Here is a 14,986-nt window from a genome sequence, read left to right as displayed (position 1 = left end):
CAGGTTATTTTGTTTAATGTGGCATTTCAAGAGTGCCACTTAAATGTGATTTAGGTAATTTCTACATGGTGAATTGCAAAACATTCAGTACTATCACTGCAGTGAAGTAAGTCATTGATACTCTTACATCCTTGTTTTTCCTTATGAATCTGATCTTTATTTGCCATTTTAAGGATGTCAGATTGTAAACTACCAAGTCATAACTTCTTGTAGATCATAAAATGCTAAGCTAGATGTTTGCTTTTCTCCTCTTTCTAATCTCTCTCTGAACTTCCCTAACCCTTCCTTTCTCTCACGGGTTGTATGGAAGGGCACCTCACTGTGAGATTCTGAAGCTGGACTCCATAAAAAGTCATACAAGAACATCTCTTCTATCTACGCCTCCCACACAGAGTTTCTCTGGCTTGATCTTTGTGGAACACCATATTCTCCCTCAGCCTTAACTGTTTCACCATCTCTGTAGCAGCAGTCACTCCAGGGAGGACACCTTAAACAAGAAATAAGCTAATCACTAATAGCGGGGACAGGTTCAAAGTTGAATAAAGAAGTTACTAGTAACTGTTGACACTGTTCTGTTCATGCACTAACAGATCCACTAAGATCAGAGGATTAAAGAAGTGGTTTACAAAAGAGAAGCTGTCCTGTCTTTTCCTCTTAGAAATAGCATTTGGGAAAAATGTTTTAGCTTTGAAAATAACTGCTGTGCTATGCCATGGGAATTAAATTGATTGGTGTGCCCTGAGATGTGAGTCTCCTCCATTGCTGGCCTATGAATTTCATCCTTCCAAGTTCTTAATTCCTTGTTATACCAGGGACAACGGAGGAAAAATGTGAAACCAGATCAGAGACATCAAATCAAGAACATCTTTGAGTATAATTATATAACTCTACTACAGCATCACCTGTGTTTTCCAGATCAGTCACCCATCAAAGATAAAAACTTCTAAGGCAAAAGAAGGTAATGGAGGCAAAAGTGATGGTACAATTAGTGCCAACACTGAATGAAAAGAGAGATCTTAAACTAGTTGAGTGTTAAAAAAGCAGTTCCGAAGAAGCCTTAGCCCAGGCCAGAAACTTAAAAGTACCTATCTCTCTCTGTCACTTGTAGTTTGTGGGACAACCCAAGTACATCAAAAAAAAGTTATTACTCTAAAACCTCCCATTAAAAACAAAACTAAGAATTATGTTGTTGAAATCATAAAAATCCCACTTCAGACAAAAAGTCTCCATGAGCAGGTTTCCTAGGAAGTGTTTTGAATAATGAGGTGAAAAACACAAGAGAAGAGCAAACATAAATCAAAGCTCAGGCAGTAAAAGAACATACCTGGTTTTGAAATCTAGGCATGAGCAGCCAGTAAGAAGTTGAGAGAAGCAAGTCCTATACTCTGAACTGTGTGGCAAAGGAAGAAACATAATGAGCCTTTAGAAGGTAGCTAGTTATGTTAAGAGGTTTTGCTGATGAGAAATAGACTTTTTCCAGAATTCAGGCAAACATAGCTGCCTAATAGGTTAATAAGTTCAGCTTGTCCACAGAAGTCAGGGCCAGGTTTTCCAAGTACCATTCGACTTGATGACTCCTGAATATTGTGTATGACTCGATCTTTGCCTTATTTTTTTTTAATATCACAGAGTATGAAAACAATTAATGTATGTTTTCTTCATTCTGGGAGTGCATTCTTCTCCCCCACCCCTTTGCCCAAAAACCTACCTGCTGTCTTCCAGGTTAAAATGTTCCAAGTATTCTTAATGTCTTTTATCCTTTGGATTGAAGAATCTTCTTTTTTCGCAACCTTATTTGGTTTATACGTGATCCTCCGATGTTGCTTGTTTTGTTTCTCTTCACATGTAATGTTTGTTTCTGCTTTCCCAGGAACACTCTTGACAGTGAGATGTTGGGTCTCAGGAGGCTCTCCAGGTGTGCAGTCCTTTTTTATGCATAAACATATTTTTAAAAGTATAACTTCTGTAGCATGGTCAGAAGGTGAAAAGTGAAGACTTAAGCATGTGAAATGACAGTTTTTATTTGGGAGCCAGTTTATTTTATGAATAAAGAAAGCAGTATTGTTTGGAAGTATAGTTGGTAAAATCAATTCAGAATTAGTTAGCCTAGGTAGTTCAGAAGCCTTAATTTGTTGCCAGCTTTGCCAGGGGCAGCAATCCCCCTCACCAGTCGTTGTGGTTGTGCTTGTGCAGCAGAAGGCTGAGGCTGGGAATACGGTGGCATCGCCAGGGTCCAGAGGCTGGCGGATGCTGATTCCCTTTCAGGATGTCTTTTACAGATTGAGGGGTGGTGGAAGGATCAAAATCAATGTTGACATTCCAAGTGATGTCAGCCTGTATTGGCGCCTGTGCGTTGGGTTAGTGCTTCTCGAGCATGAATACATCTCCTCAGTCTCTGATCTTGCCCATGTTTTGTTTCTTTGATAGCATCCATTCTTTTGCATGTCACTTATGATTTTGAAAACAGCCTGCAAGTTGCCATGTTATAGTCTCAGTGATCATTGTGTGGTGCTTTTATTTTTACTTTAGCCTTCTGGCATTCATGGAGTGTCAATTGCTATTAAGAACACCAGACTCTGCTCTTACAGGCCATAAAGGAAAATGGTTAGGCATCATCTCTACCTGCCGGGAACTTACTGGCCAGAAGCGGCAGGTTGAAAACAAATGAAATTATGTGGAAGCAATGTAAGAAAATAATTGCACAAGGTACACTGTTGTGTAGTACTATAGAACTACATGCATGATTGCCCAGGTAGCTCTAGGAAATATGATTTCCCTATCGTGCTTAAGAAAAGGTTTCTTAGGTCACAAATTTAAGGAAAAGACCACGGGTTGTATTTCTTTTGTATCGTTCATAGTGTATGCCACTAGCTCTGGGTAGTAGTAGAAATAGAAACGTGGGACATCATGGAGTAGTATCATACTCCCGAGCTCTAGAACTTAACTTCCCAAGTTCAAATCCTAGTTATTCTAATTAGCTTTGTGATCTGAACCTCGCCTCAATTTCCTCATCTGAAAAGGGAATTGGTAACTATACCTACATAAGATTGTTGTGGGGACCTGAGTGGTTAATGTGTTTGAAGCCCTTAGAACTGGACCTAGATGCAGTTAGTACTCTGATTGTAACTCTGATTATTTCCTGGGAGTAGTTCCTATGACATTAAGACCCGGTAGATTTCATTTTGTGTTTAGTCCAGTGTGTAGTCTGGGAAACTCATTGGAAAAGGTTTATTATTTATTAAAAGGTTTTACTTATTAAAAGGTTTTATTCCTTAAAGGCTTAAGATGCAGTGAATGTAGTGAGCCTTGTAAAGGAGAGAACCTTTGGGTTTACTTAGCTTAACAGCAGACACCGCTGAAACTCTAGGACCAGGTTGTTAAATGCTGGTAGACCTGGACGCCTATGAGGGTAGAGAGGCTCTTGGTAAGTGCTGACTTTTAGGAAAGGGAGCAACATCATACATTTTTCTTTGTTTGTTTTAACATTTATTTATTATTGAGAGACAGAGAGACATAGAGTGTGAGCAGGGGGGAGGGGGAGAAAGAGAGGGAGACACAGAATCTGAAGCAGGCTCCAGGCTCTGAGCTGTCAGCACAGAGCCTGACACAGGGCTCAAACTCACAGACTGCAAGATCGTGACCTGAGCCGAAGTCGGTCGCCTAACCAACTGACCACCCAGGTGCCCTGGGAGCCACATCATAAAAGCAGCCTGGTCTCAGTTCTCGTTGGTCACTTTATGACGTTAGGTATTTGCTTGATTTCTCTAATCCTCCAGTTTTCCATCGGCAAAGTTGGGATTGTAAGTGTACCCCCGGTTCTTAGAGTTTGAGGATTGAATGAGGTTGCACATGTAGTGCTCATTAGCACAGTCCCTGGCACATGGAAGAAGTGTTAACTGTAACTATAAATGGGAATTTTGTGTTTACATGCAAATATGAATACATATAAAAAATAACAGCTTCAGAGGAAGAGTAATTGTTAAGGACATTTGAGAAAGTGGTCAGCCTCAGAGTGTGAGGGTGAGGACTAACACTGTGGCATGAAAAATTGAAAGGCAAGATCAGACCCAGAAGGGCTGTGGAGGCCCTCTAAAACTTGGTGATAAACTAAGAGAAGCAAAAAGTGACAGTGATTACAGTGTTTGAGACTGGTTGGGAGTCAGGAGGATGTGGTAGTGGTAGCCCTGGAAAATCAGATTCAGAACAGAGCCTTTTCTAGCTTCTAATCATTGTGCAAATTAGAAAAAGCACCCATTTCTCAAGACACTTTCATTTGTTAGAAAATTGCTATAATAGAATGATTTTGTTAGCACAGACCCCTTTATGGCCCATCCCTTATAAAATTCTAGAACTGCATATTTATTACAACAGTGTCTGTTTTCTGAATTGGCATCCCCTTAAGTGTGGCACCTGTAAGTGCACAATGATAAACAGCCCTGGATTTGAACTCCCTTGAGATATAGTTTACTTTAGTATGTTCAAAGGTGCTGATTAAAAAAAGAATGAGTATGCCAGTTACAAGGTCCGAGATTTATGTGCCTTTCCCAAAATGGGGAGGAGTAAACAAACTATTTACAGTTGGTGGTCTGAGAGAGGAGGACAGGTAAGACGCATGGAAGGAAGCATTCTAAGAAGAATCTGAAAAACAAAGTAACATTGAAAACAGTGAACAGAAGGGCAGCTAGGTGGCTCAGTCTGTTGAGCGTCCGACTTCAGCTCAGGTCATGATCTCGCAGTTGGTAAGGTCAAGCCCTGCATCGGGCTCTGTGCTGACAGCTCAGAGCCTGGAGCCTGCTTCAGATTCTGTGTTTCCTCCTCTCCCTCCGCCATCTCTGCTTTGCATTCATCTTTCCATCTCTCAAAAATGAATAAACGCTAAAAAAAAAAAAAAAGAAAAGAAAGAAAGAAAACTGAACAGAAAGTACCAGTTAGGGGAATATGGTATCTGTTTTTTGTAATGTAGAGTTTACTGCTTTCAGAAAGTACTTGAAGTTACTTCCAAGAGTCATGGATATAATAAAGTTCAGCATCCATATTGCAAAGAGATAAAGTAAATACGCCAGCCACCCAAGCTAAAACAGTTGCTATAGAGAGAATGAAATTTAGCTCTTGAGTTTTTTCTGGCAGCCAGATTAAAACTAATGAACCAGTAGTTCTCAGTCACAAAGGCAATATAAGGATCCAGGAAAATGTCAGCAAAGTAACAAAACTGAGTTTGTTCAGACAAGGTTATAAGTGGCCCTGATAACAAAAGTTTTGCTTGCCTTTGAGGATAGAAACCAATTACACATCACTCTCTTAAAGAGTGAATGATACAAATGGGAAAAGGATACTATTGGTAATAAAAGTCCTAAAACAGTACATTTCAGTTATTAGAGCACTGTCTTAAATAAACTCAGATTTCCCATTTTGAATTATATATTTTTTTACATGTTTGGTTTTTTGGAGTTTTTTTTGAGAGAGAGAGAGAGAGAGAGAGAGAGAGAGAACACAAGCAGGGGAGGGGCAGGGGTGGGGGGCACAGAATCCGAAGTAGGCTCCAGGCACTGAGCTGTCAGCACAGAGCCCGAAGCAGGGCTCGAACTCATGAACCGTGAGATCATGACCTGAGTCAAAGTGAGATGCCTAACCAGCTGAGCTACCCAGGTGCCCCAGATTTCATGTTTTGGATATGTCTCATATAAGGCTGCCTAGTGTCAGAGTTATCCCACTCGCCCATCTTTTACTTTGTTGACCCTTTTTCTAAAATCCAGTTAAAAGCTTTCCCTCCTCTTCAAAAAGCTCATGAAAATCTGCCCTAGATCCACTGTCAGAGTATTTGTAGCTTCATATAGAAAAGTCCAGTGGTAATTGGGAGTAGTGTACTAGAACTAGGAAGGGAAGAGAGCTTACCTGGACTAAGTAAGGCACCTTGAATTGTTATGTATGGTATTCCTGGAATGAGGAGTGATTTCATTTTGAGTTGATGATTGAAGAGATTTTTTAAGCTTGGGTTCAAATTGGGATTTCTGTGGATGGAACTGAAAGTATCATGCTAAGTGAATTAAGTCAGTCAGAGAAAGACAGATACCGTATGTTGTCACTCATGTGGATCTTGAGAAACTTAACAGAAGACCGTGGGGGAGGGGAATGGAAAAAATAGTTACAAGCAGAAAGGGAGGGAAGCAAACCATAAGAGACTCTGAAATACAGAGAACAGACTGAGGGATGGATGATGGGAGTTGGGGAGAGGGGAAAATGGGTGATGGGCATTGAGGAGGGCACTTGCTGGGATGAGCACTGGGTGTTGTATGTAAGCGATGAACCATGGGAATCTACTCCCAAAACCAACAGCACACTGTATACACTGTGTGTTAGCCAAGTTGATAATAAATTATATTTTTTTAAAAAAGAAAGAAAACAATTCTGGAAAACAAACAGAAAAACCAAAATGGGATTTCTGAGTCTTCGTTTTGAAGTTCTACCCCCTTACACACAAGTGAGACCCAAAGAAACCATAAGTGTCTTTAGTAGTTCTAACATAGATTTCCTGGGTATCAAATTGAGATTCTGAAATTTTTCTTTAGAGGCTTCCTGAAGGTTAATGTCATCTATGTTCTAATCTCTGCCCAGATGTGGAGCTCTGTGGTTTTGGAGCTCTGTCCCAAGTTCCCTTTCCATTATCCATTTGCTAGAGTCCTGGACTAAGAGGACTCTTGGCTCTCCCCAGATGTCTCTTCAGGGAAATAATTCCCACTGGATGAAACTTCTAACATATCTAACAATTATTTACCTGATGCAGAGACACAAAAGTACTAAGAGGGGAAAACAGCAGAAATGGCCCCAGGGCCATTCAGGATTACCCAAGGGAAATGAGCAGTCTGAGTGAAGGCAAAGGAAACAGGTTCTTTTTCCCTTCCTAACCACTTCCACACTGTCTTAGCTCCATGATGCTTGGAAGATAGGCATTTTTGACATTTTATTACTTATTTTTATTTTCCCATTTCTGACACATTTAAGTTTATTTATTTTGAGAGAGACAGAGATAGCATGAGTGGGGGTGGGGCAGAGAGAGAGAGAGAGAGAGAGAGAAAGAGAAAAAGAGAGAGAATCCCAAGCAGACTCCATGCTGCCAGCGCAGAGCCCGATGCAGGGCTTGAATCCACGAAACTGTAAGAGAACATGACCTGAGCCAAACCAAGGTGACTGAGCTACCCAGGCGCCCCTCGTTTCTGACACATTTTAAAAGCTTGACTTAAAGGTGGATATTTCTTTTCTTGTCTATTAATTATTCGGTATTGGGTTTTCTTTTTTAAAAGACATATTTTGAACTTGGGAGAGAAAATATCTGGCCTTTGGCTTCATCGTGACACAGTAGAGTGAGTCACTGAACCAGAAGACCCATTTGGCCACATAGTTTTCTTCAGAAATGAACTTCCTTCCATTTATAAGACAGGAAACAGATAAAAAATATTTACCTCTAAGTACTACATTATAGCACCTTATAAGCATTTGTTGAATAGAAATTAAGTCATAAATCATTTCGTTTTATTACCTACCTGAGTATTCATCTTGAGACTGCTGGTCTGAGCTTTGGTGGAATTTATCAGTGTCCTGAAAACATACACATAGTGGGCCGGAAATCATGCTGGAAAATCATCTCTTCTAATAATTCACTGGACCACTCGCCTTGGGCAAGTCATTTAGCCTCTCTGAGCCAGTTTCCTCAACAGTTAAGAGACAGACTGTCTGTTCTCTTGGTCTCCTTTTTAACTCAGGTTCTAACCTGTGGCCCCTTGACTTTGTTCCACACTACACATATTTGTGGCTTAGTTTCACATCACATCTCACAGGGAGAATTTGGAGAACAAGACAAGGACTCACATTCAAGATGAAAATTTTCTCAAGAGCTCAGGTGAACCACTGAGCATTTATTCCTTAAGCTAGATTGGGATTTTGGAGTAATGCTGACAGAGCTGGAGGGAGCAGGGACTGACCTAGACAGGATAAATGCAAGAGAGACCTGTATGCATTGTAGAGACTCTAGTCTTGCAGGTAGCCTCCCTTTGTTTTCTGGTAACCAGGATATGCAGGTACTCAGAGTGGTTGTTTTAAGAGATGGGATATTCTCTGTGTGTGTGTTTGGTTTTGGTGTCTTTTAAAAAAAAATTTTTTTTTTTTTTAATGTTTGTGTATTTCTGAGACAGAGACAGCATGAGTAGGGGAGGGGCTCCAGGCTCTGAGCTGTCAGCACAAGAACCCGACACAGGGCTCGAACTCACAAACCGTGAGATCATGACCTGAGCCAGTTGGTCACTTAACCGACTGAGCCACCCAGGCTCCCCTGGTTTTGGTGTTTTGAAGTGAGACTGTTAGTAACAGCAGGGAATCAGTAGTTTTATTCCACTTTTGCTGTGTTCTTAAAAACAAAAAGTATATTTCAACTGATAATAGAGTTTCATTTTCTTTGGATGTTAGAGAAGGCTTTTTTTTAAGCATTGCATTTCATAAATATTTTAAACAGGTTTGTCTGGTGTTCATTGGCTGCTCCTACTAGAGTCACTGTTTTAATTTTAACTATTTGGAAATTCTCCTAATATTTGCTTATAGCTTCCAGCATGTTTACTGTGTTTGTGGCATATGTAATCAGTAAATTATGATCATTATAAAGCACCTTCCCACAAGTTTAGTTTGTTTCATCTCATGTTCATCCCTGTATAAAGAAAACTGAACCTCTTCTCATTTCTCCCCTTTTCTACCTCCCGCCTCAACAGTAAAAAGAACATAAGAAAGCAGCGAATGAAAATCTTATTCAATGTTGTTCTTGAAGCTCGTGAGCCAGGTTCAGGCAGAAGGCTTTGTGATCTGTTTATGGTTAAACCATCCAAAAAGGACTATCCTGATTATTATAAAATCATATTGGAGCCAATGGACTTGAAAATAATTGAACATAACATCCGCAATGACAAATACGCAGGGGAAGAGGGAATGATAGAAGACATGAAGCTGATGTTCCGGAATGCCAGGCATTACAACGAGGAGGGCTCCCAGGTAAAAAATGTGTAGGAATCCTGCAGGAGGCACATTTTCTTTTGGGTGCTGGTAGAGTAATACATCTTGAGAGACCAGATCTAGATGCCTCACTCAGGTTACTCTTCTCAATGAGTAGCTTAATACTTTGTCTTTTCTTAATTGTTTAAAATGGGAGACAGTACACTGTATAGGTTAAAAGCTTATGCTATGTAGTTTGACATCCCAAATTTGAATTCTGCTCTTCCAAAGCCCATGTAAGTAACTTATCTTCTCTGAGCTTCATTTTCCTCATCTGTGCAGTGGAGATAATAATAGTACTTCCAACAGGGTTATCATAGGATTTAAATGAGAGAATGTACACAGAGCATGTGGCATGGTGCCTGGTGTTCAAATAAGCATTCAAATGAAAACCAGTGACATTAAAATCTTTCCTCATTATTACTACCCTCAATAACATACTTCTCCGGGGAGAGTCCACAGAATGGTATGGTCATATAAGAATTAAGATATATTCATAAATGTACCTCTAAATCATTGATTTTGTTATGAAGCATCTTGATTTTCAGTTCTTTATCAGTATAACTATGATATATTCTTTTGTTTTTTTATTTCATATTCTTTATTTTTTGTTGAAATTTAATTGACCTGTACCATTATATTAGTTTCAAGTGTGCAACATAATGCTTTTGTATTTGTATATATTGCCATGTGATTATAGTAAACCTCATTAACATCTGTCATCATGCATAGTTACAAAATTTTTTTTCTTGTGGTGAAAACTTTAGATCTACTCTCTTAGCAGCTTTCAGATATGCACTACAGTTTTAATAACTAGTCACCATGCTGTACACTATATCTTATTTTCTAACTAGAAGTTTGTGCTTTTGACCCCCTTCATCCATTCCACGTATCCCCACCCCCTCTCTCTGCGAACCACTGATCTGTTCTGTATGAGCTTGGGTTTTTGGTTTGTTTGTTTGTTTAGAATCTGCATATATGTGGGATGATATGGTGTTTGTCTTTCTCTGTCTGACTTATTTCAGCTAGCATAATGCCATCAGAGTTCATCCACATTGTCACAAAGGACAAGATTTCATTTTTTTTTTTTATGGCTGAATAATACTCTCCCCCACTCCCTCTCCCTCTCCCTCCCCATGCATGCGTGCGCACGCACGTGTGTTTTCTTTATCCATTCATCTATTGATGGACACTTAGTTTGCTTCCATACCTTGGTTATGGTAAATAATGCACTGAACATGGGTGAGAGTGCATATACTTTTCGAATTTCCTTTTTCTACATTAAATCTCCCAGAAATAAAATAACTTTAAAATCATGTATTTCTTTTCTTTTGCTCTTACAAAATAAACTAGGCATTGAGGGTACTTGTGATCAAACACCCTATCATAGGGGTTTACACTCTCCTTAGTATTATTGGCGAATTTGCCACTTGTCTGCTACTGATTGAGAAAAAAGCCACCCTTAAGAAAAGTAGCCAAAGAAGAGAGAGCATTTATTCCTTCAGCCCCTCTGCTGTGGTGGCGGTCAGGGGAGCCTCTGTGGAGAGAGTCAGGGGGATATAGCTCTTGGGGTGTGGCCATTAGGTGAATAACCTTGTTCTTGGCTACATATTACCACCCTTGGCTCAGTCTTCAGAGAGCAATCCCAAGCAGGGATTGTTGCTTTTCACAGATCAGAGTCTACATTGTGAATTCAGACTGATATTAAATCCCATTTAACAATATTTGAGCTATTACTGTCTATCAGATATTTTTCAGTTTTAATTCCCATTGAGCTAAGTCAGCTACCTTGAGGGTCCAGTGGGAGAGAGATTTATGAAAAAAGCAACACACGTAAATATGTTTCAGAAGTTCTGTAAAAACTTGCAGTGATTCTACTGCAATAGTTCTGAAACTGTAGCATGCATGTCTGCACATTAGAATCACCTGGAAAGCTTAAACAACAAACCATTTGAGGCTGAGGCCCACCCCTCAAAGATGCGATTTTGTTACTCTGTAGTGATCTCAAGCTTTATTTCTTTAGTTCTCATCTATGCTAACCTGTGTCTTGAAAACTTCTTTATAGATGTATGTTATACTTCAATAGAACATTTTTTAGAAAATAATTTTAAATATATTTATGGAATATAGGTGTACAACGATGCGCATATCCTGGAAAAGTTACTCAAGGATAAAAGGAAAGAGCTGGGCCCATTGCCTGATGATGATGACGTGGCTTCTCCCAAACTCAAGCTGAGTAAGGCAGCCTCACACTTTGTTTTTCAGTTTAGTCTGTCAAGGATAGTACTGATTCACCGAGATAATACTTAATTTATTGGTGAATATGTTTGGACTGACACTTCCAGCATGGAGTTTTTTCTCTTCCCCTCAAGCACTCTCTTCTATATTTTAAGTAGTTAAAATGTGAAAAGCATGTGGGGAATAGTATATAATGTCAGAGGTTTTGTTAACTTTCTTAAATGCTGGGGACATTTTGTAAAATTTAAATGGTAAGAATAGATAACTTTTCCCACATATTATGCCTGCAAGAGTGTAGTGGCAGATTTGGTATTTTATATGTTTGCTTGTTTGCTGATTACTGGAATTAAAAGTGAATCCCAGCAGCAGATCCTACATAGAATTCAAAGTATTAGATGCTCAGCCACTGCACTTGTCTTTTGAGTTGGTTTGTGGATGGTGATTTTATTAAAACTGTGAGGGAAGGAGGGGCTCCTGGGTGGCTCAGTCGGTTAAGCATCTGACTTCCACTCAGGTCATGATCTCACTCTCCATGAGTTTGAGCCCCGCATCGGTCTCTGTACTGACAGCTCAGAACCTGGAGCCTGCTTCAGATTCTGTGTCTCCCTCTCTCTCTGCCCCTCCCCCATGCTCGCTCACTGTCTCTCTCTCTCTCTCTCTCTCTCTCTCTCTCTCTCTCCCTCTCTCCCTCTCCCCCAAAATTAAATAAATGTTAAAGAAATTCAAAGCAAAACAAAAAAACTGAGGGGAGAAAAGACAACAAAAGCAGTTAATAGCATTGGGCTAAACAAGAGGTTTCTGCCTTATTTACAGTATGTAAGTAAAATAAATACCAAGCCTATGATAATGGTGTCGTCAAATATTCTTTGGAAGTATATTTGCTGAAAGGGGAAAAACAAACAGACCTTGCTTTTTTATATGAAATTACTATAAATGAAGTATTATAATAGTTTTGAGCACGACTTACTGCTAAGTGGTGATTCCTTCATATTAAGGGATTTATCTTTTTATGGAATTGTAAAAGCATGCAGAAGTTTTGCAGAAATGAAAACCTTTGTTTTACTTTTTAGGGACACAGTGCCTTATAAAAATAGAATTCATTCTAGGGAGCATCTGACTAGCTCAGTGGAGCATGCAACTCTTGATCTTGGGGGCATGTGTTCAAGCCCCAGATTGGTTTAGAGATTACTTTTAAAAATTAATTTAAGGGGCACCTGGGTGGCTCAGTCAAATAAGTGTCTAACTCTTGATTTTGGCTCAGGTCGTGATTTCACAGCTCGGATCAAGCGTCATATTGGGCTCTATGCTGACAGAGCAGAGTCTGCTTGGGATTATCTCTCTCCCTCTCTTTCTGCCCCTCCCCCCTCTAAATAAATGAATAAACAAATAACCCAAGTAAATAAATAAATAAATAAAATTTTTAAGAAGGGTTTTTAAAAAATGGAAATAATTCCATAAGTTGAGTTAGGAAATGGTAGATAATTCAACAGTAACTAAATATACATATATTTTTTAAAGCTCAGGGAAAAGAAATTTTAATGTTGATTTCCTTTTCATTTCTGTTTTGTATTATGAAAAATTTCAAACATCTACAGATATGAAGAGTAGTACTGTTACTCAGCATTTATCAAGGTTGTGCCTTATCTCCTATATCCACTTTTCTCTCTGTGTTTTTTGTTCTAAATTATTTTAAAGGAAATTCAGGCATGTCACTTCATTTTTACATAATTCAGTACATATCTCTAATATTTGCAGGTATTTTGTTAAATATCCATAAAATCATTGCAACTAACAAAACCATTTCTTGGTTTCACCTAATACCTGACAAATTTCCAAATTTTGCTGATTGTCTCAAAATGTATTTTTACAGTTGGTTTCTTCAAATCAGGATTTAGTTAAGTTCTTTATGTTCTATTTAATCATTATGCCCTCTGGCCTAACCTAGAGCAAACCCCTCCCTTTTTTTTTTTTTATGGTCAAGCCATTGACTCTTCAAAAACCAGACCACTTTTTTTTTTAATCTTTTTAATGTTTTTATTTATTTTTGAGAGAGAGAGAGAGAGAGAGAGAGAGAGAGGAAGAGAGAGACCGAGCATGAGTGGGAGAGGAGCAGAGAGAGTGAGAGACACAGAACCCGAAGCAGGCTCCAGGCTCTGAGCTGTCAGCACAGAGCCCAACACGGGGCTCGAACCCACCATGAGATCATGACCTGAGCTGAAGTCAGGTGCTTAACCAACTGAGCCACCCAGGTGCCCTCCTAGATCACTTTCTTGTACACTTTCATGTTCTGGATTAATCAGTTCACTTCTTTGTGATATCAGCTAACTTTTCGTCTTTATTCCTCTCATTTCTTAAAAACATTTACTCCAGAGGCTTGATTAGATTAAGTTTCAGTTCAGCAAGGATGCTTCGTAATAGGTTTTCTATACATACATTACATCACAGGTTGAAGCAGTGTCTGGTTGAGGTAGAATCTAAATAAGGTCCGTATAGTGCATTTGATTGATACTTCTAATCCATAAATTCTCCTCTCATCTTTCTTTTTTTTTTTTGCCTTGCAGTTTATTTGTTGAAGAAACTGGGATTTTACTGTAGCTTCCCGTAGTCTGGGTTTTGCTAATTGCGTTCCTTTGCTATAGTTTAACATGTTTTAGTGTGCTTGACATTTCCTTTAAATTGGCAATTGGAGCAAGAGGCTTGATCAGATTTAAATTAGATTTGATCTTCATCCCCTCCTTTTGGTACAGAAACGAACTTCAGAGGTGGTATATGGGCTTTCATTGGGTGACCCTGTAACAGCTGGTTGTTTCTCCCATGTGTTAACAGCTATTGATGCTGACTACCTTAATTCATTAAAGAGGTATAAAATAGCAATAGTGGAATTTTATCATTCCTTGCTCATTTACCAACTGGAATACTTCTGTATAGAGAAACTATGCCTCATCCAGAATTTGGTTACCCAGTGGTAGTTTTTTGTTCATCTTGGTTTGGTTTGGTTTGGTTTGGTTTGGTTTGGTTTGGTTTGGTTTGGTTTGGTTTTTTGTTTTGAAAGGATAAAAGATGCCCCCCTCCCCCCTTGGCTTACTACTTTTCAGAATAATGCATTGATTTACCAACATCCTCCAACATTTACCCAGCTCATTTGTTCAGTTTTATATATCATTAAGAACTCCTAAATTTAGACATGTAGCTGGGTTTTAACCCATTGCAGTTGCCTTTATTGATGCTCCTGTTGTCCCAGGCTGGCTGCCGTGTTCTTTTGACATGACCATAGTAAGGAGGCATTGATAGATTCTTTACTATCTCGTGTTTCAAGATACACGAGGTTCATCTTATGCCAACTGTGCATCTGCCATTTGCTGAAGAGTTACTGGTGTCAGTATTTGAAATCCCTATTTCAAAATTATAGTCAAAACCCCATGGGATTATACTGATACTGGATTGGTCATTGTTTCTAAGATTTTCAGTGGACAGAGATAAGAAATTTTGTGTGTGTTTGTTTTATATTTAAAGATAAAATACATCAAGGGGCGCCTGGGTGGTTCAGTCGGTTGAGCGTCTGACTTCAACTCAGGTCATGATCTCACATTCGTAGTTTGAGCCCTGCGTCGCGCTCTGTGCTGACAGCTCGGAGCCTGGAGCCTGCTTCAGATTCTGTGTCTCCCTCTCTCTGCCCCTTCCCCGCTCATGCTCTGTCTCTCTCTGTCTCTCAAAGATG

General features: G+C 39.3%; 1 protein-coding gene and 1 long non-coding RNA gene across 48 annotated transcripts in view; one reads left to right on the top strand and one right to left on the bottom strand.

The window, feature by feature from the left end:
* The window catches only part of PBRM1 (polybromo 1), a 117,471-nt gene that overhangs the window by 47,812 nt on the left and 54,673 nt on the right, over positions 1-14,986 (top strand). For 24 of the 47 annotated variants that reach the window (XM_078443006.2, XM_078442994.2, XM_078442998.2 and 21 more), the window contains 2 exons: positions 8,754-9,030; positions 11,161-11,266. In XM_078443006.2, coding sequence (XP_078299132.1) covers positions 8,754-9,030; positions 11,161-11,266 — 383 coding nt within the window. Of the gene's footprint in view, positions 1-812; positions 1,836-1,870; positions 1,916-8,753; positions 9,031-11,160; positions 11,267-14,986 lie in introns of those variants that run through there. The other 23 variants (XM_078442979.2, XM_078442977.2, XM_078442974.2 and 20 more) reach the window with 2 other exon arrangements.
* The window catches only part of LOC132678646 (uncharacterized), a 59,650-nt gene that overhangs the window by 5,178 nt on the left and 39,486 nt on the right, over positions 1-14,986 (bottom strand). The window lies entirely within an intron of this gene.

Source organism: Panthera onca, chromosome A2 (assembly GCF_046562875.1).
Source record: "Panthera onca isolate mPanOnc1 chromosome A2, mPanOnc1 haplotype 2, whole genome shotgun sequence".
Taxonomy (NCBI): domain Eukaryota; kingdom Metazoa; phylum Chordata; class Mammalia; order Carnivora; family Felidae; genus Panthera; species Panthera onca.
The sequence above is the reverse complement of the archived record's forward strand: the minus strand, read 5'-3'. Positions and strand labels throughout refer to the sequence as shown.